This window comes from Mandrillus leucophaeus, unplaced genomic scaffold (assembly GCF_000951045.1).
Source record: "Mandrillus leucophaeus isolate KB7577 unplaced genomic scaffold, Mleu.le_1.0 Scaffold33, whole genome shotgun sequence".
NCBI classification, from domain to species: Eukaryota; Metazoa; Chordata; class Mammalia; order Primates; family Cercopithecidae; genus Mandrillus; species Mandrillus leucophaeus.
Genome location: NW_012103476.1, coordinates 2518193 through 2542099, shown reverse-complemented (window position 1 = coordinate 2542099; position 23907 = coordinate 2518193). Strand labels below are relative to the sequence as shown.

At 34.8% G+C, this 23907-nt stretch overlaps 1 protein-coding gene across 1 annotated transcript in view; it reads right to left on the bottom strand.

Moving 5' to 3' along the window:
* NCAM2 (neural cell adhesion molecule 2) overlaps positions 1–23907 on the bottom strand; it is a 422844-nt gene that overhangs the window by 195631 nt on the left and 203306 nt on the right. The window contains exons 7-9 of the mRNA XM_011988436.1: positions 20848–20965; positions 10576–10736; positions 7895–8040 (exon numbers count right to left, since the gene is read on the bottom strand). Of these exons, the coding sequence (XP_011843826.1) occupies positions 7895–8040; positions 10576–10736; positions 20848–20965 (425 nt within the window). The remainder of the gene's footprint in view (positions 1–7894; positions 8041–10575; positions 10737–20847; positions 20966–23907) is intronic.

Here is a 23907-nt window from a genome sequence, read left to right as displayed (position 1 = left end):
ACCACCATTACAGTGTTATAATATTCTGTGTTTTCTTGTGTACTTCCTATTACCAGTGAGTTTTGTACCATCAGGTAATTACTAATTGCTCATCAATGTCATTTTCTTTCTGATTTAAGTCCTTCCTTTAGCATTCTTTATAGGACAGATCTGGTGTTGATGAAATCCCTCAGCTTTTGTTTATATGGGAAAGTTTTTATTTCTCCTTCATGCTTGAAGGATATTTTCTCCAAATATACAATTCTAGGGTAAATTTTTTTTTTTAATATCAGCACTTTAAATATGTCATGCCACTCTCTCCTGGCCTGTAATGCTTCCACTTAAATGTCTTCTGCCAGATGTATTGGAGTACCATTGTATGTTACTTGTTTATTTTCTCTTGTTGATTTTTAGGATCCTTTCTTTCATCCATGGCCCTCTCTCCTGACCTATAAGGTTTCCACTTAAAAGTTTTCTGCCAGACATATTGGAGCTCCATTGTATGTTATTTGTTTATTTTCTTGTATTACTTTTTAGGATGCTTTCCTTTATCCTTGACCTTTGGGAGTTTCAGTATTAAATGCCTTGAGGTAGTCTTCTTTGGGGAAATCTTTTGGTGTTCTATAACCTTCCTGTGGTTAGATATTGACATTTTTCTTTAGGTTGAGGAAGTTCCTTATTATTATCCCTTTGCATAAACTTTCTATACCTATTTCTTTCTCTAACTCCTTTTTAAGGACAATACTCTTGATTTTCATTTTGAGGCTATTTTCTAGATCCTATAGGCATGCTTTGTTGTTGTTTATTCTTTTTTTTTCTTCTCTGTGTATTTTCAAGTAGCTTGTCTTCAAGCTGACTATTTCTTCTGCTTGATCAATTCAGCTATTAAAGGACTCTAATGCATTCTTCAATATGATTGCTGCATTTTTCAGCTCCAAAATTTCTGCTTGATTCTTTGTAATTATTTCAATCTCTGTTAGATTTATCTGATAGAATTATGAATTCCAACCATGGAATGAATTCCATATGAATTCCAATTATGAATTCCATTTATATGTTATCTTGAATTTTTTGAGTTTCATCAACACAACTATTTTGAATTCTCTGAGAATTCACATATTTCTGTTTCTCCAGGATTGGTCTCTGGTGTCTTATTTAGTTCATTTGGTGAGGTCATGTTTTCCTGGATGGTGTTAATGCTAGTAGTTGTTCTTCAGTGTCTGGTTATTAAAGGGTTAGGTATTTATTGTAGTCTTCACTGTTTGGGCTTATTTGTATCCATCCTACTTAGGAAGGCTTTCCAGATATTTGAAAAGCCTTGGGTGTTGTGATCTAAGTTGTATTTGCTTTAGAGGGACCCAAAGCCCGGTAATGTTGAGGTTCTTGCAGACTCATAGAGGTACTGCCTTGATCGTCTTGGACAAGATCTGGGAAAATTATCTGTATTACCAGGCAGAGACTCTTGTTCTCTTCCCTTACTTTCTCCCAAACACAGTCTCACTCTATTTTCTGACTCACATAAAGCTGGAAGAAGAATGACACAAGCCCTCCTGTGGCCACCAGCAGTAAGGCTGTGCTGTATTAGACCTCAAGCCACTAGAGCACAGACTCACCTAAAGCCTGTTGTAACCTCTCCCTGGCTACTGCCTATGTTCGCTCAAGGTTCTGGGGCTCTACAATCAGCAGGAGGCAAAGCCAGTTAGGCCTGCATGCTTCCCTTCAGGGAAGCGAGGTCCCCCTTGCCCCAGGTGGGTCCAGAGATGCTGTCCAGGAGTCAGAGACAAGAGGTCTAAAACCTTAGAAGTCTACCTGGTGTTCCATGGTACTGTGGCTGATCTGACACTCAAACCACAAGATGCAGTTCTTCCCACTCTTCCCTTGCATTTCCAAAGGCAGAGGAGCCTTACCCTGTAGCCACCACCACCCCAGACTACAAGGAGTACTGCTAGACTACAATGTTCCCCGAGGCTGAGGTGCTCTTAAGTCAGCTTGTAGTGAATGCTGCCTGGCCTGCACTCACATTTCAGGACAGTGACCCACAGCAGGTCCAGAAATGGCATCCAAGAGTCAGGTTCTGGATTGGGAGACCCTAAGAGCCCACTTCATGCTCTTCCCCCTGTGGCTGTGCTATTATTTGGACCCAGCAAGTCTCAGAGGCTTACCAAAGCCCTTGATGTAGTACCTGGGTATCACTGTGGATTATTCAGGACCCAAGGGCTCTTTAGTTAGCCGGTGATAAATGCTGCCAGGACTGGGCCCTTTCGTGAAAACCAGTGTGTTCTCATCTGGCCCAGAGTTTGTCTATTATAGAAACACCATTTGGGAGATAGGACATGGAACAGGGTCTTCCTAACTCTGACAGTTGCCCTATCTTGCTGTGGCAGAGCTACTACCCGAGTCCTCCCTACTCTTTCCTTTCCTCTCATCAATCAGAAGAAAGAGGTCTCTTTTGGAGCCACAAGCTGTGCAGGCTGGGGTTAGGGGAGGGGTGATGACAGTACTCCTTTGGCCACCCCAGCTGGAGTATCAGTATGTCACATTCCTCCCCACCCCACACCAGTCCACTGTCTCTTGGCCCAGTTCAGCACTAGGACTCTCCTAAGAGTTGCAGTCCTTACGGTCTAGACTTCCTTTAAAGTTTACTGGAAGACACAGAGCACTTTGGTCCTCACTGGTGAGGTTTGCAGGCACTCAAGTTTGCACTGCTGGGATAGGTGATTCCTTTCTGGCTAGGGCTCGTTTAAATGGTCCCTCTGTGGGTAAGTGTCAGCTGAATTAGGTCTTGTTTTCCTTTCTGCTCTAACAGGTCAGGACTGAGTTCACTGCCTCAAAATTGCTATGTTCTCTCTCCTCCAGCTCCCAGAGAAGCTCTCTACACCATGTCAAGGTTGCTGAGGGTGGCGGAGGTATGGTGCTGTTGATTCAGGACTGTTTTTTTCTATCTCTTCAGTGACTCTTTCAGCAATATGAAGTTAAAACCAAGTACTATGAGTGTTCACCTGATTTTTGGTTCTCATGAAGGTATTGTGTGTGTGTGTGTGCGTGCGTGCGTGTGTGTATGTGTTTGTGTGTGTGTGTGTATAGATGGTTGTTAACTTGGTGTCCTTTGAGGGTTGGGGAGAAGATCGGTGGAGCCTTCTATTCTGCCATTTTGCTCCCCCTCCCACACCTCTAGATTGTTTTATACGGCATGGGCTTTCAAACATTTTGGTAGCACCCATTATATGAAGTAATTTTTTACATATACCTATTTTAATAAAAACCAGTAAGTAGTTTCGGTGTTTACTGAACATTATAAGTAGTTTAAAATAGGTAATATCAGATTATAAATAAGTTTAAAAACAAAGTTTCTTCTGACTTTTCAATTATATTTGATTAAACAGAAATATCATTTAAATTCATATGAGAGTGCCAGCCATACACTTTAGTAGAATTCTGAAGCCCTTGCATGGGCATGCACTATGCAGAGTGAGAGACCACTGTTCAAATCCTGGCACTGCCACTTACTCCCTGTGTGACCTTGTGAAAATCCCTGAATTTTCCTGAGCCTCAGTTTCCTCATCTACAAGCCTGGGAAAATGCTTGGACTTAAGTCATGGGAATATTTTGAGATAAATTGTAGATGTATTTTCAAAGATGACCTTAACAATATCTCCTACTCCACATACTCATCTATAATATGACTGTGAATCCTTCCCCATCAAGAGGAGTGCCTAATTCCTCTCCTGTTGGATTTGGGGACCTTATAATTTGTTTGTAACCAATATACTGTGGCAGAAGTGACAATGTGTGACTTCCAAGACTACGTCAGAGTAGACCAGGTAGTGTCTGTCTGGCCTGATTCTTTTGAAATGTTCTCTATGGAGAAAGCCTGCTGCCACAAGAGAGAGCAGACTGCTCTAAGCCACACCGGAGAGGCTTCATATAGGTGTTCCAAAAACAGCTCCACCTGAGCTTGCAGCCCACAGTCAAGACTGAATGCTAGCCACTTAGGTGAGCCATGTTGGCTTCTCAGCAAAGTTGAACCTTCTCATAACTACAACTGCAAGCAACACTAGTAGCAACATCTGATACAAGCACATTAGAGATTCCAAGTGATAACCATTTGGTTAAGCCTTACTCAAACTTCTGATGCACAAAATCAGAAGTGAGAGAAAATTACTGGTTTGTGCCATTATATTATCGGGTCATTTACTATGCAGTACTAATACTAGAGGATAAATCGAGATAGTTATGTATATGGTGATTTAAAGGTTATTAGCACATTGTTAGTTGGGCAGTGAATGCTATTCATGAACTCTTAATCATTTATTCCATGGGGAGGAAGGTCTTCTAACATACCACAGTTGGACTTTTCAAGTCCCTTCCTTATTTCTCCCATGGGAAGTTAAGAGATATCTGATTGATAACTATGGAGACACAAAAAAATTAAATACACTTCCTAACTACTCCTTTTTTTCTTTTCAGAAAGGACCGTCCCAAAGAGACCATGAGTTCACCATTGTCCCCCTTGGTCAAGGTTATCTTAGCATGTCTTCTCACACAGGGGAGGGCTGTAAGTCTCATGCTACTTGGGACTGTGTTGAGTATGTTTATCTAATTCTTGAGCTCAGTATAAGAGGATTCACTTATCCATACATTTAAGTCACATGGTATTTTATCCCCATTATTTTTTTGTCTTAACCGGTGATTTAGAAGTTAGACAAAAAAAAAAAAAAAAAGAATATTGTTATTTGAGACCCTCCCTCTTTGAAAAATCTAAAAGAATGAACATATTTGCTAAATACAATGCCATGTTGTTGGATGAAATTATTAGTTTTTACTACATGACATTGATGATATTTCACTATTTTTGACCTATATATTTCAGTTTCATCAAAACTTGACTGATACACGCATCATGGAAATTTAGTTTAGTTTAGTTTAGTTTTATACTTCCCAAGTCCCTATCAGGTGTCAACTAATTGGTTAAGATCATTTTTCTGTTGGAAATATTAGCTGTTAAATTTCATCCTTACTTGAAGTTGTTTCCCAAAATATGGCCTGAAGACTAACAGTATGACACCAACTAATGAGTTGATTTAATATGCATTCCTATACCCTGGGCTACACATACCAAATCAACTTTAAGAAGTGGGAATCTAGAATCTGCACTTTAATAGTCTTCCCAAGTGATTCTTATGGAAAGTACAATCCCATGCTACTTTCCATGATAGGAATAATATGATCTCATTAAATTTAATCAAACCTTAGGTGTTATACTTTATGGAGGCAACAAGATAAACTATGCTTCAGGTGTGACTTGACCATTGTCATATGTAGTTTCACTTTTAATCTGTATTATATGAGGCCGTACTGTAAATTTGTAATGTGACAAAGTAAAATTTGTAAATTTGTACTGTAAATTTGTAATATGACAAAGTAAAAACTAAAGTTTATTGGATATTTATAATATGGTAAATACTGATATGCATTTGTAATGTACTCATCTTCCTTATAACAAGAGGATAAATATTATCAACATTTTAAAGATCAAAAAAATCATATTAAAAATTCATATTAAAAAGAGTTCAAACAACACTGACAATGTTATTTGGACACTTTGAACTCAATTTTATCATGCTGAGGCATCATAAATGACAGAGTTGGGATTCAAAACTAGATTTAGTTTACTTCAAAGTTTAGCTCAACCACTTGATTTGTGAATTATGCTATTCAAGAAACAGGAAATATTAGGGGAAAAGAAGCTTACAGGAAGATAGAAATAAGTAGAGGATCTTAAAATATATTTGGAGAAATATAATAGAAATACAATAGACTTAATTTCTTTATTGACTGGATTAAACTTGTGCAGAAAAGCATATTTGAGATTCTATAATTTTTTTTGCAAAGAAACCAAGTCAGATTTTCTTAAAACAAGAGGTGTTTTTTAATATACTCCTTAGGAAACAAAAGCTTTAAGATTATTTTTCACAGTTACTACAGAATAGATATGTATGTGTAGTTTGGGGTGGCCTGGGGCATAGAGCCAAGAATAAAATATAACCGCTTTCTTGTTACTTGTTGACATTTTATTAATAAAATAACTGAGTATAATTTATCTTTCATTCTCTGCATAATATGTAAGGTAGCATTCATTAAATGAAGAGTAAAAACTATCTTTGAGAAGATAACTTTTAAGAATTTTAAAGTAAGCTGAAAAATAATTAGAAAACAGCATTAGAAATATGGAGGTATGATAAATACAGTCTAAGGGCATGAAAGTAAATACATTTGAGTGATCTAATCTAAATAAATGTGCAAAACTGAAACATAAAAACAGTCCTCTATGGTTTCAGATATCTGATTGTATTTTTTTAATTTCACAGAAATTTAATTCTTTTCAGATGTGGCAACTGTGTCATAGTAACATACCTGATTTTCTCTTAAGAATATATTAAAACAAACTATAACTTATCTGGGTTGCAGAAGATTATGACTGTCATTCACATTTTATAAATTTGATTTTCAACTTGAATATATAAAATAAGTATGTCAAAACAGTACAATTATCAAATAGACATAATCTCTTAAAATGCCATTACGAGGAGAAAATGAGACAAAAAAGGGTAATCTATATGATAACACAGTCTTTCAAAAGGAACGTAATAAATTGACCAGAGAGATTACTTTTTTGGTGAATGTATGGGTTTAGCCAGTTGTTAAATATAACATGATGGGACGGACTGACGTAAAGTGTACTATGGACAAACATTTCTATTTCTTTTTTTTTTACTATTAATATTAATAAATCAAAGTCATATTGAGGTGTATGAATACTTTAGAAATCGGACTCTTTACCTAAATAAAGTTAATAATGAAAAAAGTTTAAAGGAGGTTTCCCTTTAACATTGAGTAGAGAAAAGCAATGTAATACCCTAATTTTATAATCTTCACTTATGTGAAATTGCCAGTTCTATCATTTCAATATTTCACCATCTTTTCCTTTCTTTTTTGTTTGTATTTGAAGTTTGTATGAATAGTTGTGAAAGAGAATAGTAATTAAAATCCATGAAGTATAGTGAAACATATAGTAATGTTTCATTAATTTCTAAGCAAGTTGAATGCATTCTGGTTAAAGGTCATGACAATGATGTAATTTCTTTGTACTTATTTCTTTACATTAGATTCTAAATTATACGAAAGCAGAACCTACACTTCTACTGCAGAAAGACAATTCTAAAGGGTAAAGCATTGAATGACAGCCAGACTTCTTTGAATTTAAATTACTTTTTGCTTTAGTTTCAACAAAACTTTATTTACCAAAACAGGCCAGAGGCCAAATTTGCCCTATGGACTGTAGTTTGTTGACACCTTTCTAAGCAAAACACACATTAAATTAATTTGAAGTAAATCTTCTTCGCAAATCTCTTCCAATGCTCATCACTCACCACAGTATTTTCTAAATATACAATCATTTCTTTAATAAACTGAAACTGCTGAGGTTTAAAGTCGAATGTACTGGTTTGTAAATCTTTATTCCTGTTATTAAAATGGCAATATTACTTGTCCTAGCACTTTTCTCATGGTCAGTGAATTTGTAAAGGCCAGATATTTATACAGCAGGGGTTAAAATTGCAATAACATATATTATAGATTCAATGTATAACAAAAGTCTAGTTAAGCAACGTTAATAATACCAATAGCCTAAATGTTTGTGACTTAATAAAGAACGTCTTTAAACATTTTACACTGACATTCCTCCCCCAGCCAAAGTTGTAAGGCTGACATTGTGTTAGCTACCTTTTTAAAAATTAAACCATTTATTTGATCCTACAAGTTACTAGGTACGTTGAAGACTAATTTGAGATTTAATGATATTGAAAATACTGAAATTCTATGGTAATGGAAACATTACATATTGAGATGTGGTTACCTTGTCGCCTTCAGTGAACGTGAAGCCATCCACAGCTCTCTTCCAAGTGATTTCTGGAATAGGCTCCCCTTCTGCATCACATATGAGTGTGACTTGACCATTCTCAAATGTAGTTTCATTTTTAAGCTGTATTATGTGAGGCTGTACTGTAAAGAATATATACATTACTCAATCGGTATTGGAGGAAAACATTACTTCTCAGACAAAAGTCATGATGGGTATTTAAGTCTACTTTAGTATAGTATGATATTATTAGCTCTGCAGAATTACAGTGACCTGCTTTGCTTTACAGTTGTGCCAGGACAGTTGAATAGGATAGGAAAAAACATTTAGGAAATAATATTCATTTGTTATCATTATGCAAAATAACTTGAGGTGGCTTAGAAACCAACATCCAAATTATAATTTGTTTCAAAATTTTGCCAATTTAAAAGCCATTTCTATATTTATTTTCCTATCTTAAAGCCACAAAATCAAAATTTCTTCTTTTAAAGGCACATGTATATGGGTGCATATGTGTGCACATATATGTATATACACACATACATACACATGAATATATTTATACAGACACATGCACACACAATTGTTTTAATTCTCTCTTAACCTTTAACAATTTCACCAAAGAAGTAAATGATGATATATCCTGAAAATATAGCAAGTAGAATCATATAAAATTTTGAAACATTTACTAAGTAAATATATTTACATGTTACTTATATATATTATTCCACTTGATTTATTTGGACTTCAGTTTACTTAATAATATATTAGATAACGGAACTAAATTTTAATCATAAATTGTATAAAAAGAAAAGCATTATGTCTACTAATTTTAATTATCTCAATATTGAAATATGTCCCTCCATAAACTTAAATAGTTCCAGAGAGCTTCATTTTTTGAAATCTGTGTTTTCTGCATTTCCTAAATTTTTGCTTGTTTAGATATAAAATGGACACAATCGAGTACTCGTTATTTCAGTGTGAGTTACTTTTAACATCTTTTAACACATTTAACCAAGAAACACAAATAAGTTGTTCTTAAGCTCAGAAAATAACATTCTTGGTATCAGAAAAACAGCATACAGAATTTTTAACAATTCACTATTTCATTCACTTTAATAGATTTAGTTATATTCCCACAATACGCATACAATTTTGTGTCAAGAGCAACAAAAGTTTGTTGAATGTTACTACACAAAAGTGACTACAACAATAACATAACATGTAAAATTTTCATGTATTATTTTCTACTGGAAAGGATGAAAATATCAGAAATGTAAAAAAATCTCTTTTTTCTTTCCCATTCCAATCCTGATAAAAAGGATGTAACTACTATTTCAGATGAGTACACTGAGGCAGATTAAGACCGTCTACCCTTGGGAATAATCTCACACAATACAATTTCTAATACGATTATTTTTATATTGAGTCATACTTATTCAATTTTGTAGGTTTTATAGAAAAAAAAATATTTTCAAGTGAGGAACACTGCTAGAACAAGGTAGGGACTTTCAACAATTTCTAAAAATGTTAAGTATATTTACTCTTCCCTCTAAGTGAACAATCTTCTCTAGACTTAGCTTGGCCTACTTCTGATCATTAGACTTTTGTGTAAACATCACCTAAACATTATCCTTCAGAATAACTTTCCAACACCATGCTATCCAAAACAATACTTCTCTTTATCCAATGCTACCTGATTTATCCAGTTTCACTCTCAAAACATCTCTACTTTTAAAATTGTATTTTTTATTTTAATACATTTTGGTATAGCTGTTTATTCTCCGTGCCACTCCACTCGAATATAAGCTTTATAAATATCTCTCTAGTTCAGAAAATGTTTCCAGCAGTGACTATAGGCTAGTCCGCAGAGCGCACGCCCATGCAGGGGTTACCATTCATCTCATGGTCAGTGCAAGGGGCACCTCTGCACCTGTCAACTGCAAACACTGGTCCTTCTTACTCTCAGATTTCTCCTTCCTTCCTTTTCCTTATTTTTGTTGTGAAAGCACTTCAATAACAATGTTTTTAAAGTTGGAGAAAACATATTAAATATTAAGAGGGCATATAGTTTTTAGTGTTACACTATTGAAAGGGAAAAATTCTATTAGAAACACCCACTGCCAACATTGTCTTTCTTCTTGTCAACATAATTGAAGCTACATCAATGTATGTTGGTAAAGTACTAGTTTTCTATGCTGTATAAGTTACCCAAAGAAGATAATATGGCTCTTGGTAAATACGGAAGATATTTATCTTATATTTTCATTTAGTTAAATGAAAGAGAATATTTAAGTACAGTTACAAGTCAATGTTTTTAAACTGTAGCCTTATAAATGTGCCCTTTTGAAATATATAGTAAGTAAAACTGATCCTAACATGTGTCATTTAGAGACTTACAAAGATCCAGGCTTACAGATATGGATGACAAACCTCACTAGGTGTAATTTAAATGAATTTTTTCCAGCTTCCATTATAAGCGTATCAAAAATTTGCATGTGTAATTTTATGTTATTCTTCAGATAATTCTATCTGGTAGCTAAAATGTAAAACGTATTACAGAGAAGATGAAATGGGTTTAATACAGAAAGTTTAAATAGTTCAAATGATGAGAGTAGAATTTGACTCTGATCTTCCACTAGACACAACAGGTTTAACCGCTATGCTATAATACTTACCAAAGACCTGGAGGAAAGCTTGCTTTTCATCTTTTCCTGCCTTATTTGTGGCTCTGCAGACATAAGGACCACCATCACTATTGACTATGTTCCTGACAGTCAGTTCTGTATTGCTCCCTTTCAATATGTACTTTTCATTTTCTTCAATGAGCTTGCCATTCCTAAAGAAGAAAAAAGAGGTTCACCCTCACAAATCTGACTTTATAATATAGGAGATTATAATCAACTTTTTTATCTATAGGCATTGATGACTACATGGTTATCATCATTGAAAGACAGGGCTATATTCCAATCAAAAGTATATTTTTAGTAGCCTCAGAACCTAATGAATACACAATAAAATTATACTTGAAATTGTTTTTGAATATAGACACAAGAATAACATTTGAGCTATGTCAAAATCTCTACAGTTACCAGGCAAAAAGTCTATCAGTTCAATTTGTACTTAATTAGCAAAAAAAAAAAAAATTTGTTTGCTGTCTTTAACACCATACACAATTAAATGTTGGTGAGACAATATATACTTATTATATATATTTATTTACTCCCTTCCTGGGACACATTTAAAATAATTTACATAGAAAATTTCTTCAAAGAAGCTTCAAAGTAAATACAATGTAAACACATCATAAATGTATATTGCATGTAAGTACTGACAATAAAATAGTAAGATTGGAGAATTATATGAAAACACAATTAATTTAGAAACTATTTTGTATATGATAATTTTATTCTTCAATGAGGAAAATAGTTTTTCTGTTTCCTCTTAGTCACCAATAATTATCAATATTTTAAGATTTTTTTCTCTACTGAAATACATCTCATTCTGTTCAATTCTAGTCTATGTTGTCCTTTAAAACCATGGCTTTCAAACATTTTTACTATATTCTACAGTAAGAAATATTTTCAATATATTAAAATCTGAAATATTTCTATGATTTCCCTCAGTATTTCTGAAATCATTTTATATTGTGCATTCTCCTCACTTTCATTTTATACATCTTTTTTCCTCTTTTCTCTTCTTTGCATCCCCTCCTGTATTTTTCTTATAATAGTATTTTGGATGACTGAATTGATTTTAAAACCACTAATGAAAAGTTTTGGAATTTGTCCATTGGGGTGGAGAGATTTGCTTGTCCATACAAGTTTAAATTAAAAAACAAATCTCTATAAATATTATTAAAGCTATTTCCTAAAATAAAATCAAACATTTCTCTGATACACTACACAGTTCCTTCCAGTGAATTCTGGTTCTACTTTCCAGAAATCACTAATACATATATGAACATAATCTTCATATGTCTATGCTCAATAGAATTTGTTTTCCAGTTTCTCACAACATCTCTAAATGCACCATGAAGTACATAACATTTCTTAAGAGGAGTAGAAGACTGCAAAGTTAGGATTCATAAAATAATAACAAATAGGTCGGGGTGCGGTGGCCCATGCCTGTAATCCCAGCACCCTGGGAGGCAGAGGCGGGTGGATCACTTGAGGTCAGGAGTTCGAGACCAGCCTGACCAACATGGTGAAACTCTGTCTCTACTATAAATACAAAGATTAGTCAGGCGTGGTAGCAGGCGCCTGTAATCCCAGCTACTTGGGAGGGATGCTGAGGCAGGCTATAGTGAGCTGAGATCACACCACTGCACTCCAGCCTGGGCTACAGAGTGAGACTGCCCGAAAAAAGAAATAATAATAATAATAAATGCATATATAGTATCTTTTATATATATTTTTGATATTATTACTAATGCAATCTTTACAACAGGTATAAAAATGACATTTCAGAGTTTTCGTCTAGAATTTAATATGTAGATAGGGTTTTTATCATAATTAGTGATATATTTCTCAATATCTTCAATGAAAATTATTCATTCGTTTCCTAATAATAATAATAATAATCATAGCACGGTAGAGGTTTCAGCACTCACAATTATAAATAATATACATTTTCCCTCTGCTTACTCATTCAAAATCAGAGAACTACAGTATATGTATATCTCCGCTCCTCAACTCACAAATAAAAAGACAGGCTCACTCATTAATAAAAGCGGCAGGTTAATTAAGTTCCAGTGTTCTTTCTAATAAAGAGGGTTATCTCCTTACTTCATATAAAATATTGTGCTAAATGTTTGATGTATAGCAAATTAGTTGCCACCCATCATGAGGAATCCATAATCTGGCTGGCATTAATAGAGGCTAATGCAGATTCCATTAGTGGACTTACAACTTTTTTGAGAGGGAGGTGATCTGTTATAACCGGAGATATGACAAGAAAGATGGTTGTACTACTCTGGGAATTTTCATGAGAAAATAAAAATCCTTGATTTGGCCTTTGAAATAGAGGGGGAAAACTTAACATATTTAGAGAACATAAGTGTGTACAAATTACATTCACTTTAAATGCTCAATAGGAAATATGATTAAGCCACCATAAATAAGGGAATATTACTAATACCTTATTACTCCCTCCCAATAAATACCTTATTACTCCCTCCCAGTAAAGTCGGACAGAATATGCTCCTATTGCTATTCACAGTCCCTGTCTGTGAAATGTTAATGTCTAAAAATCACTCCAAGGGATTCTGATACACGCATGGAGCCCATTCTTTCAAACTCAAACCACTTCTCTAAGTGCCCCATTTTTCAGGTACAAGAATATAGGGGTCAGGAACACAGAATTAATGTAAACAGTAAAGAATTGAATGACAATTTCATTTTGAACAATATTATAGTAACAGGAACTATCCGCCCGCAATTTAAACAACAAAAACACTGGCTATACATATAAAACAATAGTTTTCAAACATTAGCCAACTGATTGCATATGACAGTGGCCTGTGAGTACCTCCATCGCTGACTGCCTGCAGAGAGTTTACAGGCTGCAGCCGGGGGAGGGAGAGAACACGAACAGAGTCAGGCAGTGTATCTGGGTTGGAAGACAGAGTGTGCAGTTGGGGAAGGTCAAAGCCACTAGAAGGTGCGGGTCAGATAATGTGAGAGAAGAGAGTTGCACAGGCAACAGAGCTATAGGTATCTGCAGAGGGTTCCCAACAAATCTTTAACTGAGTATTAATCAATGAGTGTATACTAGTAAGGCTTTCTCAGATGAGGGAAAGAACCATTAGAAAATATAAAGTACGATAATCCCAGAAACTCACATAGCACCGGGAATAATCTGCAACTCAACCACCCAGAGTAAAAAGATATCCTAAAACGCAGGACTTGAATCATGTCCTTAGAATAATATTGCATCAGTAATGGAACCAGATTAACCCTAGACTGAAGGTGGTTTGGATCCACCTAAAAGAGTCTAAATGGAAGTTCTCCCTCAAATAAAACTTTTTCCAAGTCACTTAACTACATCTATAAAACAAAGTAAAATAATACAAAAATATTCAGCACCCCAAAACACAAAATTCTGAAAGTCTGGAACCCAATTAAAAATTCCTGGCTGGGCATGGTGGCTCATGCCTCCTTTGGGAGGCCAAGGTGGGCAGATCACAAGGTCAGGAGATACAGACCAGCTTGGCCAATATAGTGAAACCCCGTTTCTACAAAAGGTACAAAATAATTAGCTGGGCATGGTGGCGGGTGCCTGTAGTACCAGCTACTTGGGAGGCTGAGGCAGGAGAATCACTTGAATCTGGGAGGTGGAGGTTGCAGTGAGCCAAGATCACACCACTGCACTCCAGCCTGGACAACAAGAAACAGCCAGACGTGGTGGCTAACACCTGCAATCCCAGCACTTTGGGATGCCAAGGCGGGCAGATCACCTGAGGTCAGGAGTTCAAGACTAGCCTGGCCAACATAGCAAAACTCCATCTTTAAGAAAAATACAAAAATTAGCCATGTGGTGGCACGTGCCTGTATTCCCAGCTACTTGAAGGCTGAGGCAGGAGAATCGCATGAACCAGGGAGGTGAAGGTTGCAGTGGGCCAAGATCACACCACTGCACTTCAGCCTGGGTGACGGACCAAGATTCTGTCTCAAAAAAAAAAAAAAAAAAAAAAAATTACCAGGATAGTAAATAAACATGAAAATATGACCTATGACCCAGACGAAAGAGAAAAATCACCAGGTACAGTGACTCACGCCTGTATGCCCAGCACTTTGGGAGGCCGAGGCAGGAGGATTTCTTGAAGCCAGGATTTGAAGATCAACCCTGGCAACATACTGAAACCACTTCTCTAAATAGTAATAAAAAATTAACTGGGCATTGTGGCACATGTCTATAGTTCCAGCTACTGGGGATGCTGAATCAGGAAGATCACTTGAGCCCGAGAGTTGGAGGTTGCAATGAGTGCCACTGCACTCCTGCCTGGGTGGCAGAGTGAGAACCTGTCTCTAAAAAATAAAGAAAAAGAGGAGGAGAAAAATCAATCAATTACAAAATGTAGATATGATACAGAGGGTAAGTGAGTAGATGCCTATTAAAACAACTATTAGAAATATATTCCAATATTTTCAAGGAAGTAAAACATGAGAATGGTAAGAGAGGCATGGAGGACATACAAAACATCTCTTTGAAATTCTCAGAGAAGACAAATAAAATGATGAGAAATACTCTGATGGGATTAAAAACATTAGACATTACAGTAGAAAATATTGGTAAACTTGAAGATACAGTGACGTAACTTAGTTAACTTGAAGACACAGCAAAATGAAAAACAGAAGAGTGAAACAAAGTTCTATATGGTATCATTTTTTCCATCCTTAAACAAAGCCCTTAAATAATAATTTTCATAGTACTGATCTACATGAATAAATATTTAAACACATAATACTAGAGCTTCAAAAAATATGAAGCAAAACAGAGAGAACTTAATATAAAAATAGACACATTTAAAAATAAAGTTGGAGAAGAATCATTACAAAAAAATATAGAAGACTTTAACAATACTATCAAGGGAGTTGATCTATTTAATATTAGGGATTTCTCCATACAATAATAGTGAAATACACATACTACAATTTAAGACTCAATAAAGTTAAATACATTGAAACCATTAAAAAGTATATTTCCTGATAAATACAGAATTTAGTTAAAAATCAACAGCAGTAATATTTATGAAATATACCCAAATACCTAGAAACAAATCAGCATATACTTTTAAATGAAGAGTATTAAAAATAACATGAGAATTTTAAAAAATATTTAAACCCCCCTAAAATGGAAATATGACATATCAAAATTAGCAGGGTACAATTATAGCCATATTTAGCGAGGAAAAACAGATGCTTATATTAGAAAGAATAAGTGATTAGAATCAATGGCATAAGTCCACCTTAAGCAACCAAAAATGGAAGAGAAAATTAAAGACAAAGTAAACAGTAGGAAAATAATAATAAAAATAAAACCAGAAATTAATGAAATAGAGAATAGGAAACAAAAAATAATTGAAGCCAAAAGCAGATTCACTGAAATTAGTATGTGTGTAAACCTACATCTAGAATAATCAGGATAAAAAAGAGAGTAGAACAAATAACCAGTTATGAGGTTATCAAGATGAGAGAAGTGAGAATACTACAGAAAACATGCAAATTGAAGCATAACAAAGGGATATTATGAATGACTTAATGCTAGTAAATATCATTTAAAAGAATTGGACAAATTCCTGGAATTGCATAAATCATCTAAGCTCACTAAAGAAAATTACCTGAATAGCCCTATTTCTGTGAAAAATATTATTGAATTTGTACTTAAATGTGAACTGAAGAAAAATCATGACACAGATGGTTTCACGGGAATTTTTCCAGACATTTAAGTAAGAAATAATAAACATTATATAAAAGTTATATTAGAAAACAGAAGAGGAAGAAATACTTCACTACTCATTCTATGAGACTAGTAATGCCCTGACCCCTAAAAAGTCAAGAACAAGAAATTGATAGAACAATATTTCTCATAATCATGAATATAAAAAATTCTTAACAAATTATTGACACATTGATTTCAGCAATGCATAAAAAGGATAATGCAGTCATGCTTTGCCTAACCACAGGGGTATGTTCTAAGAAATACATCCCTAGTCAATTTTGTAGCACTGTTTACATCATAGAGTGTATTTACACAAACCAAGATAGTATAGCTTATTACACACCTAAACTATATGGTATGGCCTATTTCTCCTAGGCGGCAAACTTGTACAGCATGTTACTATACTGAATATTGGAAGCAATTGTAACATAATAGTAAATATCTGTGTATCTAAATATATCAAAACATAGAAAAGGTACAGTAAAAAATATGGTATAAAAGTTTTTCTTGCTAGGTAAGGGTGGCTCACACCCATAATCTCAGCACTTTGGGAGGCCGAGGCGGGCTAATCACAAGGAGTTCAAGACCAGCCTCACCAACATGGTGAAACACCGTCTCTACTAAAAATACAAAAATTAGCCGAGCATGGTGGCATGAACCTGTAGTCCCAGCTACTCAGGAGGCTGAGGCAGGAGAATCACTTGAACCCAAGAGGCAGAAGTTACAGTGAGCTGAGATTGCACCACTGCACTCCAGCCTGGGTGACAAAGTGAGACTGTCTCAATAAATAAATAAATAAATAAATAAATAAAGCAAGCGAATGCTACACACACACACACACACACATATATGACATTTACTGTTGTAAATGGAGCTTCCAGGACTAGAAGTTCTTCTGGGTGACTCAGTGAGTAAGTGGTGAGTGACTGTGAAGGCCTGGGACATTACTGTATAGTACCCTAGACTTTATAAACACTGTATACTTCGGCTACACTAAACATTTTCTTTCTGCAATAATAAAATTCACCTTAGCTTTTTTTACTTTATGTACTCTTAAAATGTTTAAACTCTTGACTCTTTTTTAATAACAGCTTAAAGTACAAACACATTGTATAGCTATACAAAATATTTTCTTTATTGTTTATTTCATAGGGATATATATTTTTTCTTGTTTAAGTTTTTAATCACTAATTTTTTTCCAATAAAGGAAGATACCCACATTAGCCTCGGCCGACTCAGGGTCAGGATTATCAACATCAATGTCTTCCACCTCCACATCTCATCCCACTACAAGGTCTTTTGGGGCAGTAACAGGCACGGAGTTGTCATCTCCTGGGATAGCAATGCTTTCTTATGGAATATTACCTAAAGAAACTGCCTGAGGCTGTTTTACAGTTAACTTTTCTCTTTTATAAGTAGAAGGAGTACACTCTAAAAGAATGATTAAAAGTACACTATAGTAATATATAAACCAGTAACATAAGATAAAAGTTGAGATTATTAAAAAACAAACAAGCAAAAAAGAATTGGTGTTTCTGAAAGAGGAGGAAGATAACCAGAACTCTCTCTATGAGTTTGTACACAGAGGGAAGGCCACCCTGCAGGTGCCTTGATCTTAAACACCTAGCCTCCACAATTGTGGGAAAAGAAATTCTTTTTTTTTTTTTTTTTGAGATGGAGTCTTGCTCTGTTGCCAGGCTGGATTGCAATGGCATAAATTCGGCTCACTGCAACCTCTGCCTCCCTGGTTCAAGCGATTCTCCTGCTTCAGACTCCAGAGTAGCTGGGACTACAGGCGTGCACCACCACGCCCGGCTAATTTTTGTATTTTTAGTGCAGACGGGGTTTCACCATGTTGGCGGTGGCTCAAGCCTGTAATCCCAGCACTTTGGGAGGCAAAGGCAGGCGGATCACAAGGTCAAGAGATCAAGGAATTCCTGTTGTGTGAACTATCCAGTGGGTGGCGTTTTGTTTTGGCAGCTCAAGCTGACTAGTACAACTGACATCACTTATCTCGCTTGGAAATATTATCTCTATGAAACGGTCTGGACATTTCTCTCAGGGCTACTACCCTACATTTCCTGATACTTGTGGGAATTTTTTCTTTTCCACAAACATGACATGTCTACATGTACAGATGAAAGGTCAGAATTTCCCTCTAACACAAATTTTACCTTTGTTAATGTTACAACCACACATTCTCATCCTCCCAGTATATATTTTATATCCAGAGACTAGAACAATTATTTAGGTTTTCAATAAATTATTATTTCATTCTATCGGAAGGATGAAATAATACCATATGAAGATATGGAGAAGAAAAAATATAGATTTAAATTACTCATTATATTATTCTCTGAATCTGATTTATACTCGTCTATATAATAATATTTCCAATTAAATAGGAGAAAACAATTTTGAAGAAATGCAAAACTTTAAGAAAAAAATCTCAGCAGAAAAGAAGTTCGCTGAAAAACCAAGCCAGCTAAAACTTCCCATCTGCTGGAGAATCTTGGTATTCTGGTGAGAAGTAATTGGTAAGCTGTTATTTGAAAGGGCTGTGGTGTAGACAACTAAATATGACCAAACTAAAAGCATCCAGTCTCACAATTACTATTCTGACTTGATGGTAAGTGTTCTAATATTGTCCTAAAGATGGGACTAATGAGGAATCTGCATAACTTAACATCAACATTAATAGGTGGGGAATCTGAAATTACTATCAAACTTGGAATCTCTGTGATCAAGTTATCTCAGAAGTAAAGGAGATTTTCTTCTTAAACCTGGAATCATATTTTTCAAGGGCATATGTTCTAACACTGTAACAATCACACACCCAGTTTCCATGTATTTCTCCCTCAGAAATGATGAAGTGCCCTTAAGTATGAATTCACAGGATAAAGATACATGCTCCCTTCTTGCTCTTGAATGCAGGAAGACTTCTAGCCCCTTTACACAGAACAGTTTACGTTTTATAGCATTCCTTAATAAATGACTGAAAAATTATTTCAAAACAAGGCTTATTCACCTGTACTTTCCAACCAGCTACTATTCCTACTATTGGTTTGTGGAATCGTCAATTACATTAGCTAAGATCGGCATAGGCTTGAAGTTTAGGATGTTTTTCCCATGACATACCAAAGTGGAACTAGAATAACGCAAGCTCATTTTTGTTGTTCAATTTCCTACTCATACTATTTTTGTGCTTTACTTTCTTTAATCTGTTACATCAATGTTGTTCAAATAAGAAAAAATAAATCTGTTTGGAAATACAAAACCATAGGAAAAAAGATTGTAGAACAATATTTGTTCATTGGAATGAATGATTCAGTGGCTTTTCTGTGATACAATTAGGTCTGATATAGACTTTTAAGGATCCACACGAGTAAACCAGCAGTCACTGGAACAGACGATGATTATCTGGGGTGAATATGTTAATATTCAAGGTGTAATCCTACCAAAAAATACCAACAGTTTGTCACAAGAAAATTATTGTCTGAAAAGAACATCTAAACGCATAATATTTGAAGAAACATCTCATGTATTGTTACATCCTCTATTAAAATGATAAGCGGTATAAACAAAGGGTTTAAAGTTGAAGGTAATGTCAGTACATGCTCAAGCACAAAAGAATAAAAGTTAGTTTGGGATTTCAATTATTGCCCTTCAAAGAACTTTTAAAACAATAACCTCATCCTTACTAAGGACACTTTTGTACATCTGATGTATATTTTACTAATCTTTTAAAATTATTTTTCACTATATGGTTTATGAAGTGATTCTGTAAATACTTGTACCTAATGCTTCTGTAGTAACCTGCATTACTAATGCATGTTTACAAGATGGTCCAGTTTTAAAGTTTATTGTCTCCAAGTTAGTAGTTTGAGACACAATCTAAAAGAATGGAATATTTAAAAATATTTTTGATCTTAATAAAAATCAAATAGTATTTTAAAATTCTAAAAAAAGTAAGTAAACTATCAAATTATAGATGTAGAATACAGAAGTTACTCATTTGATGAGCTGATTTTTAAAAATTACATATCAAATTCACGGAATTTTAACTCTATAAAATCAGTTTTCTATAATACAATATTTTGTGTATAATGCAAATATACACAATTATAATAAAATATGATATTGTATACATATGACAGTGGTGTCAATAACACTAGAATATCTATTTCAAGATACATTGTAGGGATAATAAGATGTTTGACTAAGTCACAGGTGCTCCTGGTCCATTTTTCCAAAAGTCTGCTTTTACAGACAGAATAAGTATAATGGGTACAGCCTTTGACTCAGAATATTAGTGAGGGGTCACACTGTTGATCTCTTTAGCAGTTTAATCTAACCACTTTAAGCCCCAAAAATAGCACCAGGATTTTTTTTTTTAATGAAACTAAAATGCAATGGTTTGCTTTCTACCAAAATAATTAAGATCCCAAATACTGTTCCGTAAGCCTGATAATGGACACAAGCCAGAGGGAAGGGGGTGCATAACCTACCTGAACCAGGAGATGGCAGGTTCTGGAGAGCCTGAGGCCCTGCAGGAAAACGTCATCTCTTCTCCTCTCTCTGCCGTGGCATTGAAAGATTTCTGAGGCATTGAGATTGCTGGCGGCACTGAAGGAGAGATGAATATAGAATCAATAGAGATGAAAACACCTTCACTAACATCATTTAGATAATTTTTGCCACATTTTAAGCTTTCAAACATCATCCTTCACATCTCCATTTATATTAATGAAACTGATTTGGTTTCATAGTAAAATAACTTTATCACTGATCTTCATTCTAATGTGCAATAATTATATCAATTCATTGTAAAGCCTTTTCACTATTAAATCTATTAAATTAAACAATAAAGTATACATTCTAGCAAACATATATACTTTTAGGAATTATGTCTCAGAAAAAGACACCACCACCCTAACTTACATCAATTTGGGGATCTACTTTGAGCATAAGTGGATTTCCTATTTGGGTTCTCATTGGTCTGTGTAATGCCATAAGCAATCAATCACTGCTTCAAAACAGGGCTTTCAAATTAGGTGTCAAACCATAATGTTCTTTCTGATTAACTACACTTAATTTCTTCAAGCAACTATAGAACATTTTCTGAAGAGAAACTGCATAAGCCATACAGAAAATGGAAATAGATTTTCATGAACTATTCAATTTTAAAATTAAGCATCTTCAATTTCTAACTAATTACATTGGAAAAACTGTATATGCCGCACATTTGGAACATGTTGAAACTGTTACTGAAATGCACTGTTTGCAATAAACAAATCACTGGCATCCACAATAGAAGTTAAATTTCAAAGTAGAGCATAAATTGTGACTCAATGCATACTTTCATAATTTTAAGCTGAATATCATAAAGCAATATTCCTAAAATTAAGTATATTAATAATTTTTACATACACTAAGCAATATCAGACAGGCATTTAGAAGTGTGATTATACTCAAATATCTCTACAATTCAGGTCAGCGTTTATGCCGCATTACCTCCATTGATGGTAGAGACAAGAACTGGCATGTAACTTAGTAATTAAACGCAATAGATCAAGCTTCTGCCTTTATGAATTTAGATACAAGAAACATAATCTGACATGTTGACTCTAAAGTAACATAATAATTACTAGTATTACAAAAGATAGAACTTTCTCAGATATTAACTCTGAATTTTAAGTACATTGTCATTTGACTATCTGTACCCTGTTTTTCTTCCTTTGTAATTATGGAAAATAACATTTTAAACAAAATGCATATTTTGCATATCATTATTTATACATTTAGTTGCAAGAGCAGTATTACTCTCTTTAGTACAGTTAAGTCTTTTCATCCCTTAGAGAATTATAATGAAATGAATTCTTTCAAGGATTTGTATTCTGTATGTGTTGAGTAGTCAACACTTCCTGGAAAGTTTCTATTTTATTCTTTAGCTGGAAGGAACACGGGGATATATAGTGAAGTAGTTCTATTAACTCCCACTAACATGGACATATTAGTCTACCTTCAAGTTATAATTCCCCCAACTGGCTGCTTCGGCAACAGAGATACCACTAATTTGACAGACGGATTTACCTTTTATCAATAATGGCATTCAGCAACTTCCTATGTTTTCTGAGCCTTCCAAGTCTTCCCCCCAATCCTCAAATATTTCTCAGAAGATAAAGATGATATTACCCATGAAATGCCTATTCATGTCCCAGCTTGTTTGGTTCAAATTAATCAGCACCCACTAATTCCTTCAAATGTATTTGAGCCAAGGAAAGCTAACTCCACTCAAGCAGAGTCAGGAAGTATATTCATTTGTAATTCCAATTGTTTTAAATATAAAGCAACAAATAAATGCACACATAGATTTTTCATCTAGCAGAGGACTGCTCATCTTAAGACTCACAACCCTTTTTCTCTCTTTACTTGTTTTTATGTTTTCTTTTTTTGGATTCAGGGGGCACACGGGCAGGTTTGTTAACTGGGTATCTTGCATGATTCTGAGGTTTGGGGTAAAGGTGATTCTGTCATCCAGGTAGTGAGCATGGTACCCAATAGGTAGTTTTTCAGACCATCCCACCTCCCTCTTTCCCCTCTCTAGTAGTCCTCAGTGTCTATTGCTCCCATCTTTATGTCCATGAGGATTCAATGTGAGAATATGAAGTATTTGATTTTCTCTTCCTGTGTTAATTTGCTTAGGATTATGGCCTACAGTTGCATTCATGTTGCAGCAAAGGACATGACTTCATGTTTTTTTTTTTTCAGTGTAGTATTCCATGGTGTATATGTACTACATTTTATTTATCCAGTCCACTGCTGATGGGTACCTAGGTTGACTCCATGTCCTTGCTATTGTGGATAGCACTGTGATAATCATACAAGTGCATGTGTCTCTTACAATTTATTTTCCTTTTGGTATTTACCCAATAATGGGATTGCTGGCTCAAACAGCAGTTCTGCTTAAGTTCTCTGCAAAATCTCAAAATTACTTTCCACAATGGTTGAGCTATTTGCATTCCCATTAACAGTGTATAAGCATTCCCTTTTCTCTGAAGTCTTGACAACATCTGTTATTTTTTGACTTTTTAAATAATAGTCATTCTGACTGGTGTGAGATGGTATCTCATTGTGGTTTTGATTTACATTTTGCTAAGGATGAAAGTTGCACACCTATATCCATCGGAACTTTGACAAAGTTAACAAAATGTTGACTCCTTATTCAGTAAGTGGTGCTGGGATAACTGGCAAACCATATGCAAAAGAACCAACTGGACCACTACATTTCATCATACACAAAAATTGACTCAAGATGGATTAAAGGGTTAAATGTAAGGCCTCAAACTATAAAAAAAAGTATATAAAAACACATAGAACATACACTTGTTGACACTGGCTTTGGCAAAGAATTTATGGCTAAGTCCCCAAAAGCAATTGCAACAAATCCAAAAATTGACAAGTGAGACCTAATTAAACTAAACAGCTTCTGCACAGCAAAACAAATTATCAACAGAATGAACAGACAGCCTACAGAATGGGAGAAAATGTTTGCAATCTATACCTCT